A 19,338-nucleotide genomic window follows, 5' to 3' on the forward strand; every position below is an offset into this window, starting at 1 on the left:
AGCGCACACCTCATTTATTATTATTTTTATCATTATGTGTTCATAGTCAACATTTTTTGGGCACAGGGAGTTGTCAGGGTGCGGTGCCCTTCTGGGGGGCCCTCCGGAGGTCCAGGTATTGTATGTGTCCCCATCAAGTTCTTCACATCACTGCAGCCCCAGGTCTCTGTTAACGGAGATGCCGGCTACTTTTATGCTCTATGGTGAACACTGGGGAGGCGGCTCTGGTGGAAGCGGGGGGCCGTTTCAGCAGAGGGAGGACGTGGATCTGGGAAACTTGCCGTAGTCTTCTGGCTCAGAGGGGAAGGGATTGGTTTGCGGGGTCCTTCCCTTTTAGGAGATGGCTTACGATAGCATTACACACAAGAGTGCAGTCTATTTCTTAGCCTACATTGTATTTCAGTAAAGTTTTTATGCCAACAGATTGTTAAAAAAAAAAAAAACTATTTTTAAATTAATCTGTTATTACTGGTTTGAACCATTGGATTTAGTTCTAGATGTAGACAGGTTGGCCTCACGACCCAGGCTGCTCAATTAAAACCACGAGGTGGTGGTAGAGTCATGGGCCGTTTCTGCCATGAGGCCAAATGATTTTATTGCTCAGGTGGCAGACTTATAAAGTTTCTTAAGGGCGGGAGATTTTATGGAGTGGACATAAACGATACTGTTTGCTACACACCACTGACTTCATTGACCCCATGACCTGTAAATGATAGGCAGACATAGACATAGAATGCAAGGAAGTCAAGACTGGAAACACTGTGCAGGTATTGTTATATATGTCACACTACGCTACAAGTGATCACTACCTTTTTTATATGGAGCTCCAGGTGTAGTAGTAGTATGACCATGAATAAGATCCCCAGGAGCAGTCACAATGTATTGACTGGGACTTTTCTTCTTGGAGAAGTAATAAAGATGGAAGAATTCTATACACACTGGTGGAATTGGAAACTTTGAAACTTTTTCTGTCTTGTCCTCGCTAAGGATGGAAGGTAATGGGGGAGCCTGGTGATTTATGGTGGAGCAGGATTGTGTACACACTTATTATTATGAGCTATAGGTACACACGCCTTGCTTAGGGCTTTTAATAGGCTTGGGGTAGGGGTGATAGGGCAGTGTGAGCACTAAGGGGGTTGATGGGGCAGTGTGGGCACTAAGGGGGGGTGGGGGTGATGGGGCGGTTTGTACAATCCAAGAAGGGGCTCAGGTAGTGCAGCTCATACAGGATGGCATCAATGTGTGATGTGGCAGGAAGGTTTGCTGTGTCAGCACCAGAACATGGAGTAGATACCAGGAGACAGACATCTGGAATGTGATCTATCAGTGTTCCGTAGCTTCTGGGTCACTGTACGCTCTTACACCACTATGTAAAACATTTTTCCTATCTCTGTAATGATGAGACAGGTTCTTTGGCCTTAGTGATAATATATTAATAGACGGCTAATAACCAGGCCGGTGTCCCAGTGGGTTTGCCACACCAAAAAAAAAAAAAAAAAAACACACATGGAAAAAAAATCACTTTATTTACACAGAATGTACATGAGTATTGGCAGCAATGTACAATACCAGTGTCACAATACTTAAAGGGTTAATTATGAACAAAATATACAAAGTAAAATACTGATCATCCAATGAAGAGAGCGGCCAATCAGATCACAGCTTTTAAGTCTCTATAAAAAGCTGATTGGCTGCTATAGAGGCCAGCCTTCCACAGACGAGACTGAATGCCACAATCTTATTGGCTCCTCTGTGTCCCATAATGCATCTGTGCTACCCGCTCCACTCGTTACAGTTTACATCTCCATATACTGACAGAGATATATTAGGTTGTTTTCTCCATTCACACCCAAAGCTGCTTTCCAAACTCTGCTCGGGTTCTTCTTTTAGGCTTTGGACGTTAACTGAGAAGAAAACGTGATGGACGTAATAAAAAAGTTGCATTTTGTGCACAGTAACTGTGAAATGTTACATGTTTGTGCGACCCTATGGTTCTCGATTTATCCGGAAATCCTAAATTAGCAATAGAAATAATACATAGAAATATTCAGCCGTGTACAAATGTTACATTACCCCCTACATAAGGTTAAAGGTAATGGCGACAATTCATGGACACGTGGCCCTATGGTGATGTCAGTGTAAAACAGGAATTATCCTCCATCCTCCAAATTATCTCTAATTGACTTCAATGGAAATTCCTGAAATCAAAAATTCTAAATTTAAAATCATGATTTTTTTTTTTTTTTTTTAAACATGGGAAAAATGTGAGATCATGTTTCTGCTGGATCCATGAGGGCATTAAATTCTGCATTACAATTTGCATCACAGTCTGCATGGATTTCAGATGCAGATTCTGCGCAGATCATAAAGTGTAAAAGTTATAAAATCTGAAAATTACTCAGAATTCAGTTTTGATTCCTAATCAAATTTAAAAAATAAAATTGTGGTGTTAAATTTAAAAATACATTTAAAGGGGCACTTCTAATTTATGTCAGTATATGTCAGTAGTTCTGTATACACTAGGACAGGGCTCCTCAGCTGTTGTAATTCCCATCACGCCCTAAGAGCAGAGTTGTAGTTACCCAACAGCTGGGAAACTCTGGGATATTACAGTTTCACTATAAAATCATATTAAAAAAAAAAATTTAAAAAAAAAAAAAATTAAAAGATTAGTCTTTGTGTAATTAAAAAAAGTTCTGCCGGACAAAGAGCATGTGGAGTCTTATAGGCCATGCAATGCTCCAGGGGGAAAAACATGGAGAGTAGAACTTCCTCTCTGGTGCCACCTAGTGGAACTTATATCCCTGCAAGTCAATGCACGGACCTTAAAGAGCCTTGAAACATGACTGGGGATTATTAGCCAAGCCACAATCTCCTCCAGAAGGAAGAGTTACGCATCTTACCCATGCCTGTTATGTCCTAGTTGTGGGTCAAGGTTCTACATGGGCTGAGTGTTGAGCAGCCAGACAATCTCCACTAGGTGGCACTAAGGTCTCCAAGATCAAATTCTCTTCTTTCTAGGTCCATTTTGCTAATGACCAGAAAACTTCAAAAGGCTCCAAACCTGTTCTGCTCACGTCCTACAGGCGGCTTTGTTTATAGTGTATATGATCAATAAGCAAATTACTGCCCCATGTAAACCCGACCCTATAGGAGCAAACTCTTTGGGGGGTCAGTCACATGACCAATCGCTCCTCCCCTATTCATTGTTTGTTCTTTAATGACACTTGCATCGCCTGATGATCGGCTCATGCACACCTTTATAGCTATAGGACATGAACAGCACTATGTTCGTTTAGCCTCCATGTATAAATAAGTCTTCCATTCACTAACAGAAAGCAGAGACCTTGAAAATACTGACATCTAAAGGGGTATTCCACCTAAAAAACAATTAACATGTTGCGCCCCATGGTGAGACTAACAATTCCTTCCATACTTGTTATTATCTATTCAGTCTCCTACCCCCAGTTCTCAGCTTCTGCTGAAGACACAAAAATCTGTGTGTGAGCTTTTCTCTCTGTCTCCCCCTCCCCCCTCCCTATCTGCAATCAGTAACTTTACCTCCGGTTATCCCTCCCAGCATTACAAAGAAGCTACAATGTTGCAGATACAGCCAGTCAGGGACTTGTTTACATCAGCTGTCTCAGAAGGGAGGGGGGAGGAGGAAGAGAGAAAAGCTCACACACAGATTTTTGTGTCTTCAGCAGAAAGCAGCAGCTCAGACTAGGGGAAGGAGACTGAATAGAAAATAACATGTATGGAAGGAATTGTTAGTCTCACCATGGGCAGCAACATATGAAGCGGAATACCCCTTTAAAATACATTTAAAAAATGCTGAACTTATTATGATGCAATGAAAAATTAGAGTTAGATACACCTTCTCTAATTTCTAGTTATCACACCCATCAGACGAGGCAGATATCACTGTCACCATCACATCTGTAAACATAAGATGAATCAGTGTCACCTACAATCCTCAATGATCGACCTCAATGGTAAAGCTGGTCAGACACTATACATAGGCGGCTGCTGAACCCATCCCTCCATACACATGCACACTCAGATCAGCTGAGCATGCTTTCTTATTGGCGAGAGTGGGAAAAGCCGCTGCCAGACACCTTTTGATAGCGGTGGCTCAGGACCCAGTGATCTCAGAGCCAAAGTGAAGATCAGCTGCAAAGAACGTCTCTCTGTGGAGGACCCGGCACATCCATAAAATACATGCATAGCCCATTTATTTCAATGGGTATTGTGTAATACTTCTTTTCACCTGTGGTGGTGCTGTAGAGAGACTGAACAACCTACAGTGTAAATGTGAACACGTCATCAAGCACCAGGGAACTAGTCATTCCGTTATTGTTGGGGGCCCCCGACAATCCTAAGGATGATCCCATTTTTAACAAAGAGGTGTCCATATATTTCTGTGCAAATCCACCACAACCGAAACCTGACCCTCAGCTACCTTCAGACTCCATCTTGTATCCCCCTCACACCAACAACTAACCTCCACTATTGTCTATACACTAATATACACCTACATCTATCCCTCAGCAACATGCCAGCTCTCTCTGCCGTGCCAGGTCCTCCGGAGCGGGTGCCGTTCTCTGCAGGACCTCCACATACCGGCTCATGGAGGGGTCCTCCTCCTATGTGCCATCCCTATAGTGCAGGCATGGGGAACCTTTGCTGGAGGGCCGAAGGTTCCGCATGCCTGCTATAGTCTAATAGTGCAGCCAGGAGCATATCTGCCAACATTGGGCCATTTAAGCTCCACCCCCACGGAACGCCCCACTTTAAGTGGAGTTTGTAAAAGTCCCGCCCCTTTTATGGCTCTGGTTGTCCCACTAAAATGGCAACCTAAATGTAAACTTAAAAACTGTAAAACTATTTTTTTTTCTTAAAAATCAATAAAATCCCCAGCGCTTTGAGTAATTTTCTTCCATCGTCTTCTGTTCAGCCGTTTCCAAGAACCAGTATGGCCGCCATTACAATTCTTAATAGGGTGGTCACCCAGATCTCCCTAAATGGTCAATCCGCCAAGATTTCCTCTGGTAGTCACTTATTTCTTTGTTACCTATACTGATCTTGGCGTTAGGAAAGTTGTGGACAATCCCTTTAAGTAGTCACGGCAACCATATTGCTTGTGCATTATTTTGCACAATTTCCAGTTCCAGCCAGACGCCTTATGAGCCAGAATTGTTGACTGATGATAGAAGCCTCCTGAGTAAACCCACCCAAGTTGCAGAGATCATTAAGTGTCACCATTTTCCTCCCTCATGGTTCCGGATCATGTGATCTCCGCTGTTTGGTCCATTTATAATTTGCGTGAAATGGTTGGACACAATTTTCCGCACTCATTTAGCGAGCTGCAGAGAGTACAACCGTCGATACCCCGAATGGAGCAACGTAAGCGTTTGCCAGGCCCTGCAGTCCAATAATCAGGTAGCGGCAGCTGGCTCTTACAGCTTTCCCCACGTTCTGGAAAAAAAAAAAAAAATCATGAAAGAGTTAATAATAGGAGACAAAATACTGGATTCCCCTGCACTGTGGTGATCTAACTCCTATTTAGTGTCCCTTTAAATGACCATCTGCAGCGTAGGAGCCGTCTATGATTAGACAAACATGGCTGCTTTCTATCAGAAGCATAGGTTGTGTCTGATACTGCTAATTCAGGTCAATAGGGCTGACCTGCATTACCACTGACTGCCTGTGAACAGGTGTGGTGCTGTTTCTGGGGAAACAAAATAAGCCAAGTTTTTCAATCCCTTCAAAGGGAATCTGTCACTAGGTGTAAGGTGTCTTAAATGAGGGCAGCATAAACTAATGACAGAAATGCTGAACAGATCGGTGTATTACGTACATCATACTGTTCAGCCGATCTCCTAATATGCAGGAGAATAGGATTCTTGCCCCCCCCCCCCAGCTTTCAGCTGCTGATTGACAGCTGACTGCCTATACACAGCATGGATAGATAACTGCCAATCAGCAGCTGTTGGGCGGAGTTTTCTGCTTCTCATGAATATCCAGGATTACTGAGCACATGCACATAATGGAGAGGACTACTTATTGTCTATGTTATTCAGGAGGAGATCTCTGGATCAGCTGCACAGAACAATGTAAGTGATACATCATTCTGTTCAGCTTCTCTGTCACTACGTAAATAATACTGACACAATAAACCCGCTGACAGTCTCTTTAAATTCCTCATCCTGATCACATGACATACTGTAACTGATAATGTTGGTGGGGGTCTCCTTTAAATGACAATGGTGTAATAAGTACGTAGTTATTACATAATGCCATAAATTTGCAGACGGTGCAGATAACACGGGATATGATAATGGATATAATTACCGGTCATTATAATCTAAGTGGTAGCGATTACTGCTGCACAATGAGGAGCTGAGAGCAATGGACTGATACGCCGTACGCTGCCCTCTGACCCCTGGCACAAGAATATACAGTGCCAAAGGTACGTCGGGGTGTGTTCACACTGCGCCTTTATATACTGAACCTGCAGGTGTAGCTTATAATGCACTGACCACCGGTGCCAGCAACAATATCAGCCAAAGTGCCAGACCTCATTGCCCTATAATAGTGTCTGTCACCGGGGCCCCTATAATAGTATCTGTCACCGGGGCCCCTATAATAGTGTCTGTCACCGGGGGCCCCTATAATAGTGTCTGTCACCAGGGGCCCCTATAATAGTGTCTGTCACCGGGGGTGCAATTATAGTATCTGTCACAGGGGGCCCTATAATAGTGTCTGTAACAGGGGCCCCTATAATAGTGTCTGTAACAGGGGCCCCTATAATAGTATCTGTCACTGGGCCCCTATTATAGTGTCTGTCACCGGGGGCCCTATAATAGTGTCTGTGACAGGGGCCCCTGGCCACCTGACACACATTTTAATAATATTCTTATATTAAAGGGGTATTCCACCCAAAGTAAACTTTCCATATGTATCTGCCCCTGAGGACCATATAACCCACCGCCTATTCTTATCTTTCCTAATATCCCCCCTTGGAGAGTGGGTCGGTAGAACACAGCGGGTGAGACAAGGACATCCACACCCCGCAGAGGGGCATCCTGTACAGTAGTTGTGGCGCTGCACCCAGTCCATGCCGCTATAGCCGGGAACCTGACTGGGCGACACTCACCTCCTCACTAGACTGGTTAGGTGACATTCTCCACTATACAGGATAATGGGAACCCTCATGTCTGCTGCACAGGAAGAACCGGGATGTTCCCGAAGTCTCCACAAGTCCTGCTCAATTATTTCAAACATCTAAAGCTCAAACCTCTATGGAGGAAGTGCAGTATACGGGATAAGGATGTGCAGTATACGGAATGAGGATGTGCGGTATATGGGATAAGGAGCGCAGTATATGGGATAAGGAGTGCAGTATATGGGATAAGGAGTGCAGTATACGGGATGAGGATGTGCAGTATACGGGATGAGGATGTGCAGTATATGGGATGAGGATGTGTAGTATATGGGATAAGGACGTGCAGTATATGGGATAAGGAGTGCAGTATATGGGATAAGGAGTGCAGTATATGGGATAAGGACGTGCAGTATATGGGATAAGGACGTGCAGTATATGGGATGAGGATGTGCAGTATACGGGATGACGATAAGCAGTATATGGGATAAGGACGTGCAGTATATAGGAGCAGTATTATAGTAGTATATTCCTGTGTATAGGGGCAGTATTATAGTAGTTATATTCTTGTATATAGGAGCAGTATTATAGTAGTTATATTCCTGTATATAGGAGCAGTATTATAGTAGTTATATTCCTGTATATAGGAGCAGTATTATAGTGGTTATATCCCTGTATATAGGAGCAGTATTATAGTAGTTATATTCCTGTATATAGGAGCAGTATTATAGTAGTTATATTCTTGTATATAGGAGCAGTATTATAGTAGTTATATTCTTGTATACAGGAGCAGTATTATAGTAGTATATTCCTGTATATAGGAGCAGTATTATAGTAGTTATATCCTGTATATAGGAGCAGTATTATAGTAGTTATATTCCTGTATATAGGAGAAGTATTATAGTAGTTATACGAACTGGAGAGAATGGAACGGCTGCACATCCCATCTATGGCTGATACTAATGCCGCTAGGCCTATATTAAAAATCAACACCAGAGTGTCTGTATATGAATTGATCAAGCCATATTGCCCCGTGAACCACTGCGCAGGTCCTCTGGTCCACACGGGTCCCTACGCTAACTCCACACCGTGTCGGTCAGCGACCGCCAACCCCGCAAAGCGTGCACATGCAGGGAAGGGAGGCCATGGAACGGCCCTGCAACCCCAATGTCACAGGACCAGACCCAAAAAGCCCCACCAAAACCCAGCCAGCACCACCGGCGGGGAAGGCTGCCCCCAAACGACACAAGTATGGATATGGTATTACACTTACCATTGCTGCTCTCACAGAATGGGGAAGACATAGGGTCCAGACATGTGAGCACAGGCATATCCTGTTAATTTTGGTCATGTGGGTCTTATAAAGGAGTGCGAGCTGTTCAGAGAGGGAGAACTGTGATACACGAACTGGAGAGAGTGGAACGGCTGCACATCCCATCTATGGCTGATACTAATGCCGCTAGGCCTATATTAAAAATCAACACCAGAGTGTCTGTATATGAATTGATCAGTAGATTGATATAGTAGTTATATTCCTGTATATAGGAGCAGTATTATAGTAGTTATATTCCTGTATATAGGAGCAGTATTATAGTAGTTATATTCCTGTATATATGGGGCAGTATTATAGTAGTTATATCCCTGTATATAGGAGCAGTATTATAGTAGTTATATTCTTGTATATAGGAGCAGTATTATAGTAGTTATATTCCTGTATATATGGGGCAGTATTATAGTAGTTATATTCTTGTATATAGGAGCAGTATTATAGTAGTTATATTCCTGTATATAGGAGCAGTATTATAGTAGTTATATTCTTGTATATAGGAGCAGTATTATAGTAGTTATATTCTTGTATATAGGAGCAGTATTATAGTACAGTGGTGCCTTGGATTACGAACATAATTCGTTCTGGGACTTTGCTTGTAATCCAAAACCACTCTTAAACCAAAGCAAATTTTCCCATAAGAAATCACTGATATGCAGACAATTGGTTCCACACCCCAAAAATAATGATTTTATATTTTAAATAACATGTAAGACAAATGAAACAAACATTTATAAACAGCTGAATATGTGATATTATAGGTTACTGTGCAGTATAGCAATCAGCATGTGGAGTATAATGTATAATAAGTGCATAAACCTGAAACACAGCAGCAGTGTGTAGATACAGGATGGAGCTGCAGATCCCCATAATGCAGGAGTGTAGTACAACATGCTAGAATAGAGAAGCAGGACTGTCAGAGGTCTGTGTGGTCACATGACAGCAATGAAGAAGGAGTGTGTGCTCAGCATGGACTCATCAGGACTGACAGAGACTGCAGGGAGCATGAAGGACCGAGCAGTACAGATGTGGGCATATACATGCAGCGCTCTCTGTCCGGGGAGAGAGGGGTTACAGCTATGAAAAGATTACCTCCACAGTCCTGTCCCCTGATGTAAGCCCCAGCCTGAAGTGGATCTGCTATGATTTGGAAGGTGAGGGAGACTTCCTGGGTCAGAGTACAGGGCTGTATACCCCGCTATATAGACCATGTCCCTCCCCAACTCGCGCTCCCACCTAGTACAGGGTGCTCTTAAACCAAGTCACAATTTTGAAAAACTGTGAGCTCTTAAACCAAAACGCTCTTAAATCTAGTTACTCTTAAACCAAGGTACCACTGTAGTTATATTCTTGTATATAGGGGACAGTATTATATTAGTTATAATCCAGAACATGTAGGGTGATTTTCTGGTGATTTCACAGTCAGTCGGTGATTGCGGCTGATAAGTTGTGTAATGTCGCTCTCGCCCTTCATATGACTTCATAGGTGAAAGTCTAACACTCAGTTATCAGTGTTTTTGAGACTCTGGAACACGACGTGTCGATTATTAGTAAATGAGGGATGAAGAAATGACAAAAGATAAAAAGAAGGAACAATGGATGGTGACAATAGATACAGGGATAATGAAGGCAATCTAACGGCGTCCATTGTATTGTGAGGCTCCCCTCTCAGTCATAGATGCACATAGTAAAGAAGGGACTTGCAGTTGAGGTTTTGTCAAGGACATTGTGTTTGTTAGAGTACAAGGAGGTTGGGAATTAACCCATTTACTTCCATCGTGTCTCATGACATTCCCAGAATTCCCTTATTTACTGCACATTATGTAATGGTGACGAGCGGTGACTATATGACTGTAGCCTGGATTACTAATAGTCACAGACTGCACTTTGCATGGCCATGCATGAGGCTTTCTGCTCTTCCCTGTCGGAGTCTCTTAATCATGTCAATAAATTTCCACCAGAACAAGTCCAGCGATGAGACGGATCATCCCGCCCATCACATGCTGCCAACAAGTCGTAGGATCTGCCAAGTCCCTGAGCAGGTCACGTGCAGCACGCTCTCACAGCACCGCAGTCCATACCCAGACAGACTGGACGGACGCGGCTGGAAAGTCTATTACCGTCACAGACAAAACAGCAGTACAGTAATAGTGAGATCTTAAAGGAAAACTTCATGGTTGTGTTTCCTTGAATTGTTCAGAGTAGTGAAGCTCTTAGGATCCAAACCACAAAAATGGGCTCAATGCTGGGGAGGGGTAAGCCGCTGCCAGACAGTTCTGGAGTGGTCATACCTCTCCGGGATCAGGCAGCTGACGTCTAACATGGCCGATCCTTCTCCGAGTCAAGAATCTCCCATACACTCTAGACAGTCGGAGGGTTTGGCCTACTTTTGACTAAAGGGTATGCAAGCCTCAAATCTTAAAACTGCTTATATAGATGGCCTTGTTACCATGGCAACTAATCCCAGCTCATGTTTTATTGTATAGACTGGAGAATATAAAGGGGTACAACCTCCATACTCACTATATATAGGGGACAAGCTTTTGACTCACCGCCCAGTAATTTGACCACCACTCCCTACAGTCGCACCTCCTAGTAGACATCTATCCCCTATGTTGTCAGCGTCTGTGGTAGTAGGACCCCATTAAAGGTTTGTTACATTACAACTTCATCCACACAGGTTATAGAAGTTGGGCGGGGGTGTGCTCTCTGAGACCCCCCAGTGTTGCTTAGAACAAGGGGTCCTTAGTCTCCAGTTTCAGCCCAAGAGCATTGCGAGGGTCTCTGTAAGGTTTCTGATGGACTCCTGTGGCTTACGGGTGTTTTGTGATAACCTTATTGTTACTGGTTGTTATGGCAACAAGCAAAGTTTTGATGAAAAAGACAATGGTTGAATAAACAATGGTTGAAAAGTCAGTCGGCCATGTTGGATTGTGTGGTCGGCAGTGGTCGGTGTATGTTGTTTATGTTGTTGCTCTTGGCTTAGTGATTTGTCTGAATAGCTGGAACCTATCATTCCACGGTCCCCACACACAATGGTGAAGCCATGGCCAATCCCACGGATTCGCATTATGTGCGTGACGGAGAGAAGGATCAGCCATGTTGAATTTCAACATCCCGTTACTTATGTTCTCCTTGGAGATAACCCAGTCAGAGGTGGCTCCCAGCAGCTTAAAGGGAATTTCCAGGAAGTCAGGGGGTGCGGGAACATATTAAAGTATACTTACTTCCTGTGATGTATGGAGAAGCCGGCCGAAAGTGACATCCGGCGGCTGTCTGAGAGACCTGAGAGCAGCGCAGCAGAGGCAGCACCGGGACAGGTAAGTATACATTCATTATTATCTTCACTCACCTCCCTGCCTGCCTGTATTTTTTTTACTTCATAGGAGTTCCTCTTTAGAGTCCTTATATATGTTAGAGATAAGACAGAAGTTAGCGAACCTGATGAGATCAGGGGAGAAAAGGGTCGGGCATGTTGTTCTTGGGAAGAAAAATCACTGCCAGAGGAGTCTGGCTTCCCTCCCTCCATTAAAAGGGGTTATAAAACTCAAATACTTTCTTGCAAAAGCAGCACCACCCCTGTTCTCAGGTTGTGTGCAGTAATACAATTCATCTCCAAACTGAGGACAGGAGAGGTGCTGTTTCAGGAAGAAAGTGGCCATGTCTGGAAACCCCCTTATAGAAAACATGGACCCTCAGTCAAGCTATGGGTTTATTGGGAGAGATGACAGTTTCGCTGACATCTGTCACAGAGATATAAACATTAGAGATGAGTGAACCCCAGTGGGCAGAATTTGAATATCTATAATAATTGTGGCTGAAGAAGTTGGATGCAGCCCTAGACTATTAGGGCCCTGTTACACCGGACGATTATCGTGCGAAAAATCGTTATATCATTCACATTTAAACGATAATCGTTCTGTGTAATTGCAGCCAACGATCGAAAAATCGTTCGTATGTCGTTGATTTAGATCTGAACCTAAAATTATCGTTAATCGTTCGCTAATCGTTTGCTGTAATTCCACGTTCGTTCAAGTTCCACATTTGTTCACTAATCGTTCAGTATAATGGCACATTGTTTTGTTTTGCTGGAATCAGGAGGAGTAAATGATCATAGTAACGATCGTAACTAAGGGTACATTTACACAGAAAGATTATCTGGCTTCAAATCTTTGGCAGATAATTTGTCAAAGCCAGAAATGGATTTGAAAAGAGGAGAAATCTCAGTCTTTCCTTTATGACCTGATCTCTGTTTAAAGTCTGTTCCTGGCTTTGGCTTCAAATCTTTGGCAGATAATCTATCAGATAATCTTTCTGTGTAAATGGACCCTTAGGCTGGGTTCACACTATGTATATTTCAGTCAGTATTGTGGTCCTCATATTGCAATCGAAACCAGGAGTGGATTAAAAACACAGAAAGGCTCTGTTCACACAATGGTGAAATTGAGTGGATGGCCGCCATATAACAGTAAATAACGGCCATTTTATTTCAATGTAACAGCCGTTGTTTTAAAATAACAGCAAATATTTGCCATTAAATGGCGGCCATCCACTCAATTTCACCATTGTGTGAACAGATCTTTTCTGTGTTTTTAATCCACTCCTAGTTTTGGTTACAATATGAGGACCACAACACTGACTGAAATATATGTAGTGTGAAACCAGCCTTATGGTGCGTTTACACAGGCAGATATATCTGACCAATTTTGGAAGCCAAAGTCAGAAATGGACTTGAAAAGACAGGGAATCTCAGTCTTTCCTTTATGACCTGTACCCTGTTTATAGTCTGTTCCTGGCTTTGGCTTAAAAAATCTATCAGAAAAATCTCTCTGTGTAAACGCACCATAACGACCATCATTCTGTGTAATATGGTGAACCAATTTAGGTTAACGATAAACATTCTTGTTTGTGATAGTTTATCGTTAGTCGTTAAAAATCGCTCCGTGTAATAGGACCCTTAGGCTATGTTCCCACAAAGTATTTTGCAAAAAAAGACTGGAGTGGATTAAAAACACAGAAAGGCTATGTTCACACACTGTTAAAATTAAGTGGATGGGCGTCATTTATTGGCAAATAACGGTCGTTGTTTTAAAATAACTGCAATTATCTGCCATCCACTTAATTTCAGCAGTGTGTGAGCATAGCCACTCCTGGTTTTAGTTGCAAAATACTGAGCAAAAATACTGAGTGTGAACATAGGTCATAGAATGTATCCACCAGGTCTCTTAAGGGCGGCATCCAACTTCTTCAGTCAGTAATAAAATGCTGCACGCTTGGGTTCACTCATCTCACCTCTTAGGGTATGTGCACACTGAGGATTACAGATGGAACCTCCATCGTGTAATCCTCAGCTCGCACCTGCTCGCGGAGTGCAGCGGGGGCGCGTGTCTCCGCCCGTGTCATAGACTCCATTCTATGCACGTGCGGATTTCTTCCTCCGTCCAAAGAATGAACTTAATCATTCTTTGGATGGAGGGCGGAATCCGCCCGTGCACAGAATGGAGTCTATGACACGGGCGTAGACACGCGCCCCCGCTGCACTCCGCGAGCAGGTGCGAGCTGAGGATTACGCGACGGAGGTTCCGTCTGTAATCCTCAGTGTGCACATACCCTTACTATTGAAACCACAGACACAATTGGCATTGACACATGAGTCGGGGGTGCTTATATATGGGGGTCAGGGGGAATAGTTTTTGGCTCTTCAGGGTGTATGTGCTCCATCTACAAACTCATATTGTTCTCTGTTGTCAGTCACAACATACTAGGAGACGGCCGACTAGAACACTGATAAAAAGGATGAATGGCGATAAATGCAAACCCACCCATGAGCCGTATTACACAGCCTGACCCCACACAGTAAGGCTAGGTTCACACTGCGTTTTCAGCATCCGTTTAACGGATCCGTTTTTTTTTATAATGGAAGTCAATGGAAAAACGGATGCACACAAATGAATCCGTTTTTTGCAATCCGTTTTTCATGCGTTTTTTGCAAACACCGGATGCGTTAAACGGATGCTGAAAACGCAGTGTGAACCTAGCCTAAGCGAGCTACAGGCTGCCAGGATAACATGGACACACTATGAGGCTGTATGTTTTCCAGTAGGACGGCATCCGACTTCTGCAACTGCGAGAAATCAAACACAGAGCATTCGGGTTCGGATAACATTGCCGAATCCAAACGTTTTGAAATGTTTGCTCAACACTACTTGTAAATTGTGCAACATAACACACCCAGCTCTGCTACACCTGTACACAGTGTTTGTTTGCTAATTGATAACTATCCTTTATGCTCCAAGGCCTGAAGGTCCTGACCGACACCAATGGAGCAAAATCTTGGGGTCTACAGCTCTGGACAAGCAGTGGCATTTGGAAAACTACAAATCCAAGCATGGATTCTATACCATATAGTCTTGTAGTTCAACAGTATCAGTAACACAGGGGTCCATGCCCTAGGCTCAGACGAAGTAGAGCTGAGTTTGTTATCTTGCTCTTTAGCTCTGCATTCTTGGTGCATGTTTTAAGTTGTTAGAATGCAGAAAGTTTACCTGCAGTCCTACGTAAGAAGCCAGGTGATCTTTGTATCAGTTTACCTGCAGTCCTACGTAAGAAGCCAGGTGATCTTTGTATCAGTTTACCTGCAGTCCTACATAAGACGACAGGTGATCTTTGTATGAGTTTACCTGCAGTCCTATGTAAGACGACAGGTGATCTTTGTATTAGTTTACCTGCAGTCCTATCTAAGATGACAGGTGATTTTCATGAGTTTACCTGCAGTCCTATGTAAGACGACAGGTGATCGTTGTATGAGTTTCGTATGATAACAAACTCTGCTCTGCTACATCTATACACGGTAAGTCCCTCTAAGGACCTGCACATGCTCCCAGTCACCTCTTACCTTTGCATATTTCTTCACTTTCTGCTTCCTCTTATACTTCTTGTCCTCCTTGGACTCGGCGTCCTCCGCGTTCTCCTCCAGGGGCTCGTACCTGTCAGGCAGGGGAGACAGGTGCACCTTCTTACTGCTCTTCTCTTTCTTCTTCTTTTTCTTCTTCCCCTGGGCGGTTTTGCATTGCTCTGCAGGTTCTTGGAGCTCCAGCTGATCTCTGCTCCCCTCTGCCTTCTCCACCTGCTCCTGGTCAGGCTGCATTTTCCTGTACTTGTTTTTCTTCTTGCCTCGGATCTTGGGACGGCCTGCCATTCTCCTGATCGGTCTGCGCTTGTAGCTGACTGCACCAAACAGGTAAATCTAGCAAATAACACGACTTGGACTTTGCTTCCTAAAGCATTACAGCATTGGAATGTCTGTGCTCCACCACGCCACCTAGTGTGGCTGTTAAATATAGCAGCTCTATCTTGACATCTAGTGGTGGCTTTAGAGTAATGCAGCAATGGTTGCTTTCTATAGTGCAGCAATGCATCTGCTCTTCTACCCCCTCTAGTGTCAGCTGATAAGAAGTGCTGTTTTTCCTGTGTCTCTTCCCCAGGGATGGGGCTGGCTTCTGGCCCAGGCTGGTTTGCAGCAAACCTTTTGTTCAGTGACACAGCAGGGGTCCTCCCGCCCATTGTTCCCTTATATTTACTTGGCTTTATCCAGGATGTCCCCTCCCTGTCACAGGATTGTTAGATCTGTGCCATTCCTCTAATCCCATCACTCTAACTTCACTGTACAAACAGGGAGCATTGAGCGAGTACAATAACGGCTAAAAATACAACACTTCCTACCAATGCTTTATTCTTCAGTCAATGGGGTATCTGTAGCAAATACCGATTATAACCATTTTATTACTGTAGTGACCAGCGACCTGTTGTAAAACCAAAACTACTATCATGTCACTGCTGGGGGTTGGCCGTCACTAACTCAGCTTTAGCCAATGACCCCAGTTTCTTGGGAGAAACTGTATGCTATCTATCTATCTCCTATCTATCTATTATCTATCTATCTATCTATCTATCTCCTATCTATCTATCTATCTATCTATCTATCTATCTATTATCTATCTATCTCTCTATCTATCTATCTATCTATCTATCTATCTATCTATCTCCTATCTCCTATCTATCTATCTATCTCCTATCTATCTATCTCCTATCTATCTCCTATCTATCTATCTATCTATCTATCTATCTATCTATCTATCTATCTATCTCCTATCTATCTATCTATCTATCTATCTATCTATCTATCTATCTATCTATCTATCTATCTATCTCCTATCTATCTATCTATCTATCTATCTATCTCCTTCCTATCTATCTATCTATCTATCTATCTATCTATCTATCTATCTATCTATCTATCTATCTATCTCCTACCTATCTATCTATCCATCCAGGGGCGTAGCTAATGTCTCCTGGGCCCTGGTGCGAGAGGCCAACTTGGGCCCCCCCCCCCTCCTTTCACGACCAAGTGATGCTATTGGTATATATATATATCTATATATATATATATATATATATAGATAGATATATATATATACACACCCACCCCAAGACAGATATTACCTATTACCACCATACTGTTACCGACCAAATCCTGTATACTGAGACCAATATTACCAGTAATACCAGTTTATAGGAAGGAAACATTACTGCCACACCACAACCACTACCATCACCACCATATTGTTACTGACCAAATCCAGTATACTAAATCACCTCATCCAGTCATATAGAGGTGGCCCCAGCGCCACACAGGCTCTATACACCATATACATTACAGTGCAGATATATCAGGTGACTCACAGGAGACGTCTTTTCTGATCGGAGTTCTTTCCTTTTCATCTTCTCCATCCGCCCTAGGCCGTTATGAGAACTTCTCCGAGCCACGAATCCACAGAATCTGCCAGACAGATATATTAGACTCCTCACTCCGGCACCATCCTCATCTATATACACACTGCACATCTGTACTGTCCCCTTTACACCCTCATTTAGTGGGTAGCCCTGACTCTATGTGACCCCCTAATAATATATGCCCCCTTCTGTGTATTCCCTCTCCCCCTATGTTGCCCCCCCCCCAAATAGATGGCCCCCTCTACCCCCTCCCTTATAGATGGCCCCCTCTACCCCCTCCCTTATAGATGGACCCCTCTACCCCCTCCCTTATAGATGGACCCCTCTACCCCCTCCCTTATAGATGGACCCCTCTCTCCTCACCCTCCCTTATGGATGGTCCCCTCTCCCCCCACCCTCCCTTATAGATGGACCCCTCTCTCCTCACCCTCCCTTATGGATGGTCCCCTCTCTCCTCACCCTCCCTTATGGATGGTCCCCTCTCCCCCCACCCTCATAGATGGCCCCCCTTTCCCACCACCCTCATAGATGCCCCCCCTCCTTCCCCCCACCCTCATAGATGGCCCCCCCTCCTTCCCCCCACCCTCATAGATGGCCCCCTCCTTCCCCCCACCCTCATAGATGCCCCCCTCTTTCCCCCCACCCTCATAGATGGCCCCCTCTTTCCCCCCACCCTCATAGATGGCCCCCCTCTTTCCCCCCACCCTCATAGATGGCCCCCTCTTTCCCCCCACCCTCATAGATGGCCCCCTCTTTCCCCCCACCCTCATAGATGGCCCCCCTCTTTCCCCCCACCCTCATAGATGGCCCCCTCTTTCCCCCCACCCTCATAGATGGCCCCCTCTTTCCCCCCACCCTCATAGATGGCCCCCCTCTTTCCCCCCACCCGTGCAGGCTGATAAAAAAAATAAAACAAAACTTAACTCACCTGACAACGCGCTCCCACATCCTCACTCCTCCTGGTCTGTCCCCTGCTGCTGCGCGGCTGGCGGTGGTGTCGCGTCTTATCCCCGGCAGCGCGTGCATCCCAGAGCTCCCTGCGCGCCGGAACCGGAAGTCAGGGCCCAAGGCGCGCAGGGAGCTCAGGGATGCGCGCGCTGCCGGGGGAAGACGGAGCCAGACTCTTGTGACCGCAAGCAAAACAATGCTTGCGGTCACAAGAGTGATTGATCGGGAGGGCCTCGCGGGCCCCCCTTGTGGCGGCCCGATCGCGGGGGCGACCGCCGCGACCGCGGTAGCTACGCCACTGTATCTATCTATCTCCTATCTATCTATCTCCTATCAATCTATCTATCTCCTGTCTATCTATCTCCTATCTATCTATCTATCTATCTCCTATCTATCTATCTCCTATCTATCTATCTATCTATCTATCTATCTCCTATCTATCTATCTATTTATCTATCTATCTCCTATCTATCTATCTCCTATCTATCTATCTCCTATCTATCTATCTATCTATCTATCTCCTATCTATCTACTATCTATCTATCTACCTCCTATCTATCGCTGTGGTTCTCCAGGGGTTAATCCCCACCATTGCTGCTATACGCACAGAACCAGAGGCTGCCATGTGATAGTCTCTCATAATACCATCATAGAGCAGCTGCCTTTGAGTCTGTGACCCTGCGCACGTTCTCCATAATTACCAGCAGGATCTTCTGCCAGCAAATCCATCCTCGGGTAAATCCTTTAAGTCTCCTGTGAAGATTCTCAATGTCTTCCCTCTATTGACTGGGAACCCTCCGGTGATCGTCTGTCAGGATTACATGCCCTGGAGGACCGTGGATCCTGCTGACAGAATGAAAATGTGACAGAATCATCTATATTCCAGATACTTTCTGACCTCTGCGGATGTTAAATGTCATAAGACTAATACCTTGTGTTTGTAAGGTCATACATCTGACATCCCCGGTCATGTTTCAAGGCTTCTTTATGCATATGACATTGACATACAAGGTAAGCCGAATGCAGGGAAGTCTGGCAGCAGCTTTGTTCCTTCTTCCCATTCATAAATGTAGAATTCCTGCCTGGCTGACGATGTATATGTACA

At 44.3% G+C, this 19,338-nt stretch overlaps 1 protein-coding gene across 1 annotated transcript; it reads right to left on the reverse strand.

Annotated features, from left to right (window-relative positions):
- Positions 1-1,507: 1,507 nt before the first annotated feature.
- C15H1orf115 (chromosome 15 C1orf115 homolog) lies at positions 1,508-15,749 on the reverse strand. The gene is made up of 2 exons (XM_069954466.1): positions 15,388-15,749; positions 1,508-5,478 (listed from the first exon to the last, which is right to left on the reverse strand). Exons 1-2 carry the CDS (start codon positions 15,688-15,690, stop codon positions 5,359-5,361), a joined length of 423 nt encoding a protein of 140 aa, XP_069810567.1. The 5' UTR covers positions 15,691-15,749; the 3' UTR covers positions 1,508-5,358.
- Between the last annotated feature and the right edge of the window lie 3,589 nt (positions 15,750-19,338).

Source organism: Dendropsophus ebraccatus, chromosome 15 (assembly GCF_027789765.1).
Source record: "Dendropsophus ebraccatus isolate aDenEbr1 chromosome 15, aDenEbr1.pat, whole genome shotgun sequence".
NCBI classification, from domain to species: Eukaryota; Metazoa; Chordata; class Amphibia; order Anura; family Hylidae; genus Dendropsophus; species Dendropsophus ebraccatus.

What these genes read in the sequence shown, in the direction of transcription:
- C15H1orf115 (XM_069954466.1), bottom strand. Translation starts at nt 15,690, where the DNA reads ATGGCAGGCCGTCCCAAGATCCGAGGCAAGAAGAAAAACAAGTACAGG. An exon ending in AAGTGAAGAAATATGCAAAG is followed by an intron (nt 5,479 to 15,387) that starts GTAAGAGGTGAC and finishes TTTTTTTTCCAG; the next exon opens with AACGTGGGGAAAGCTGTAAG.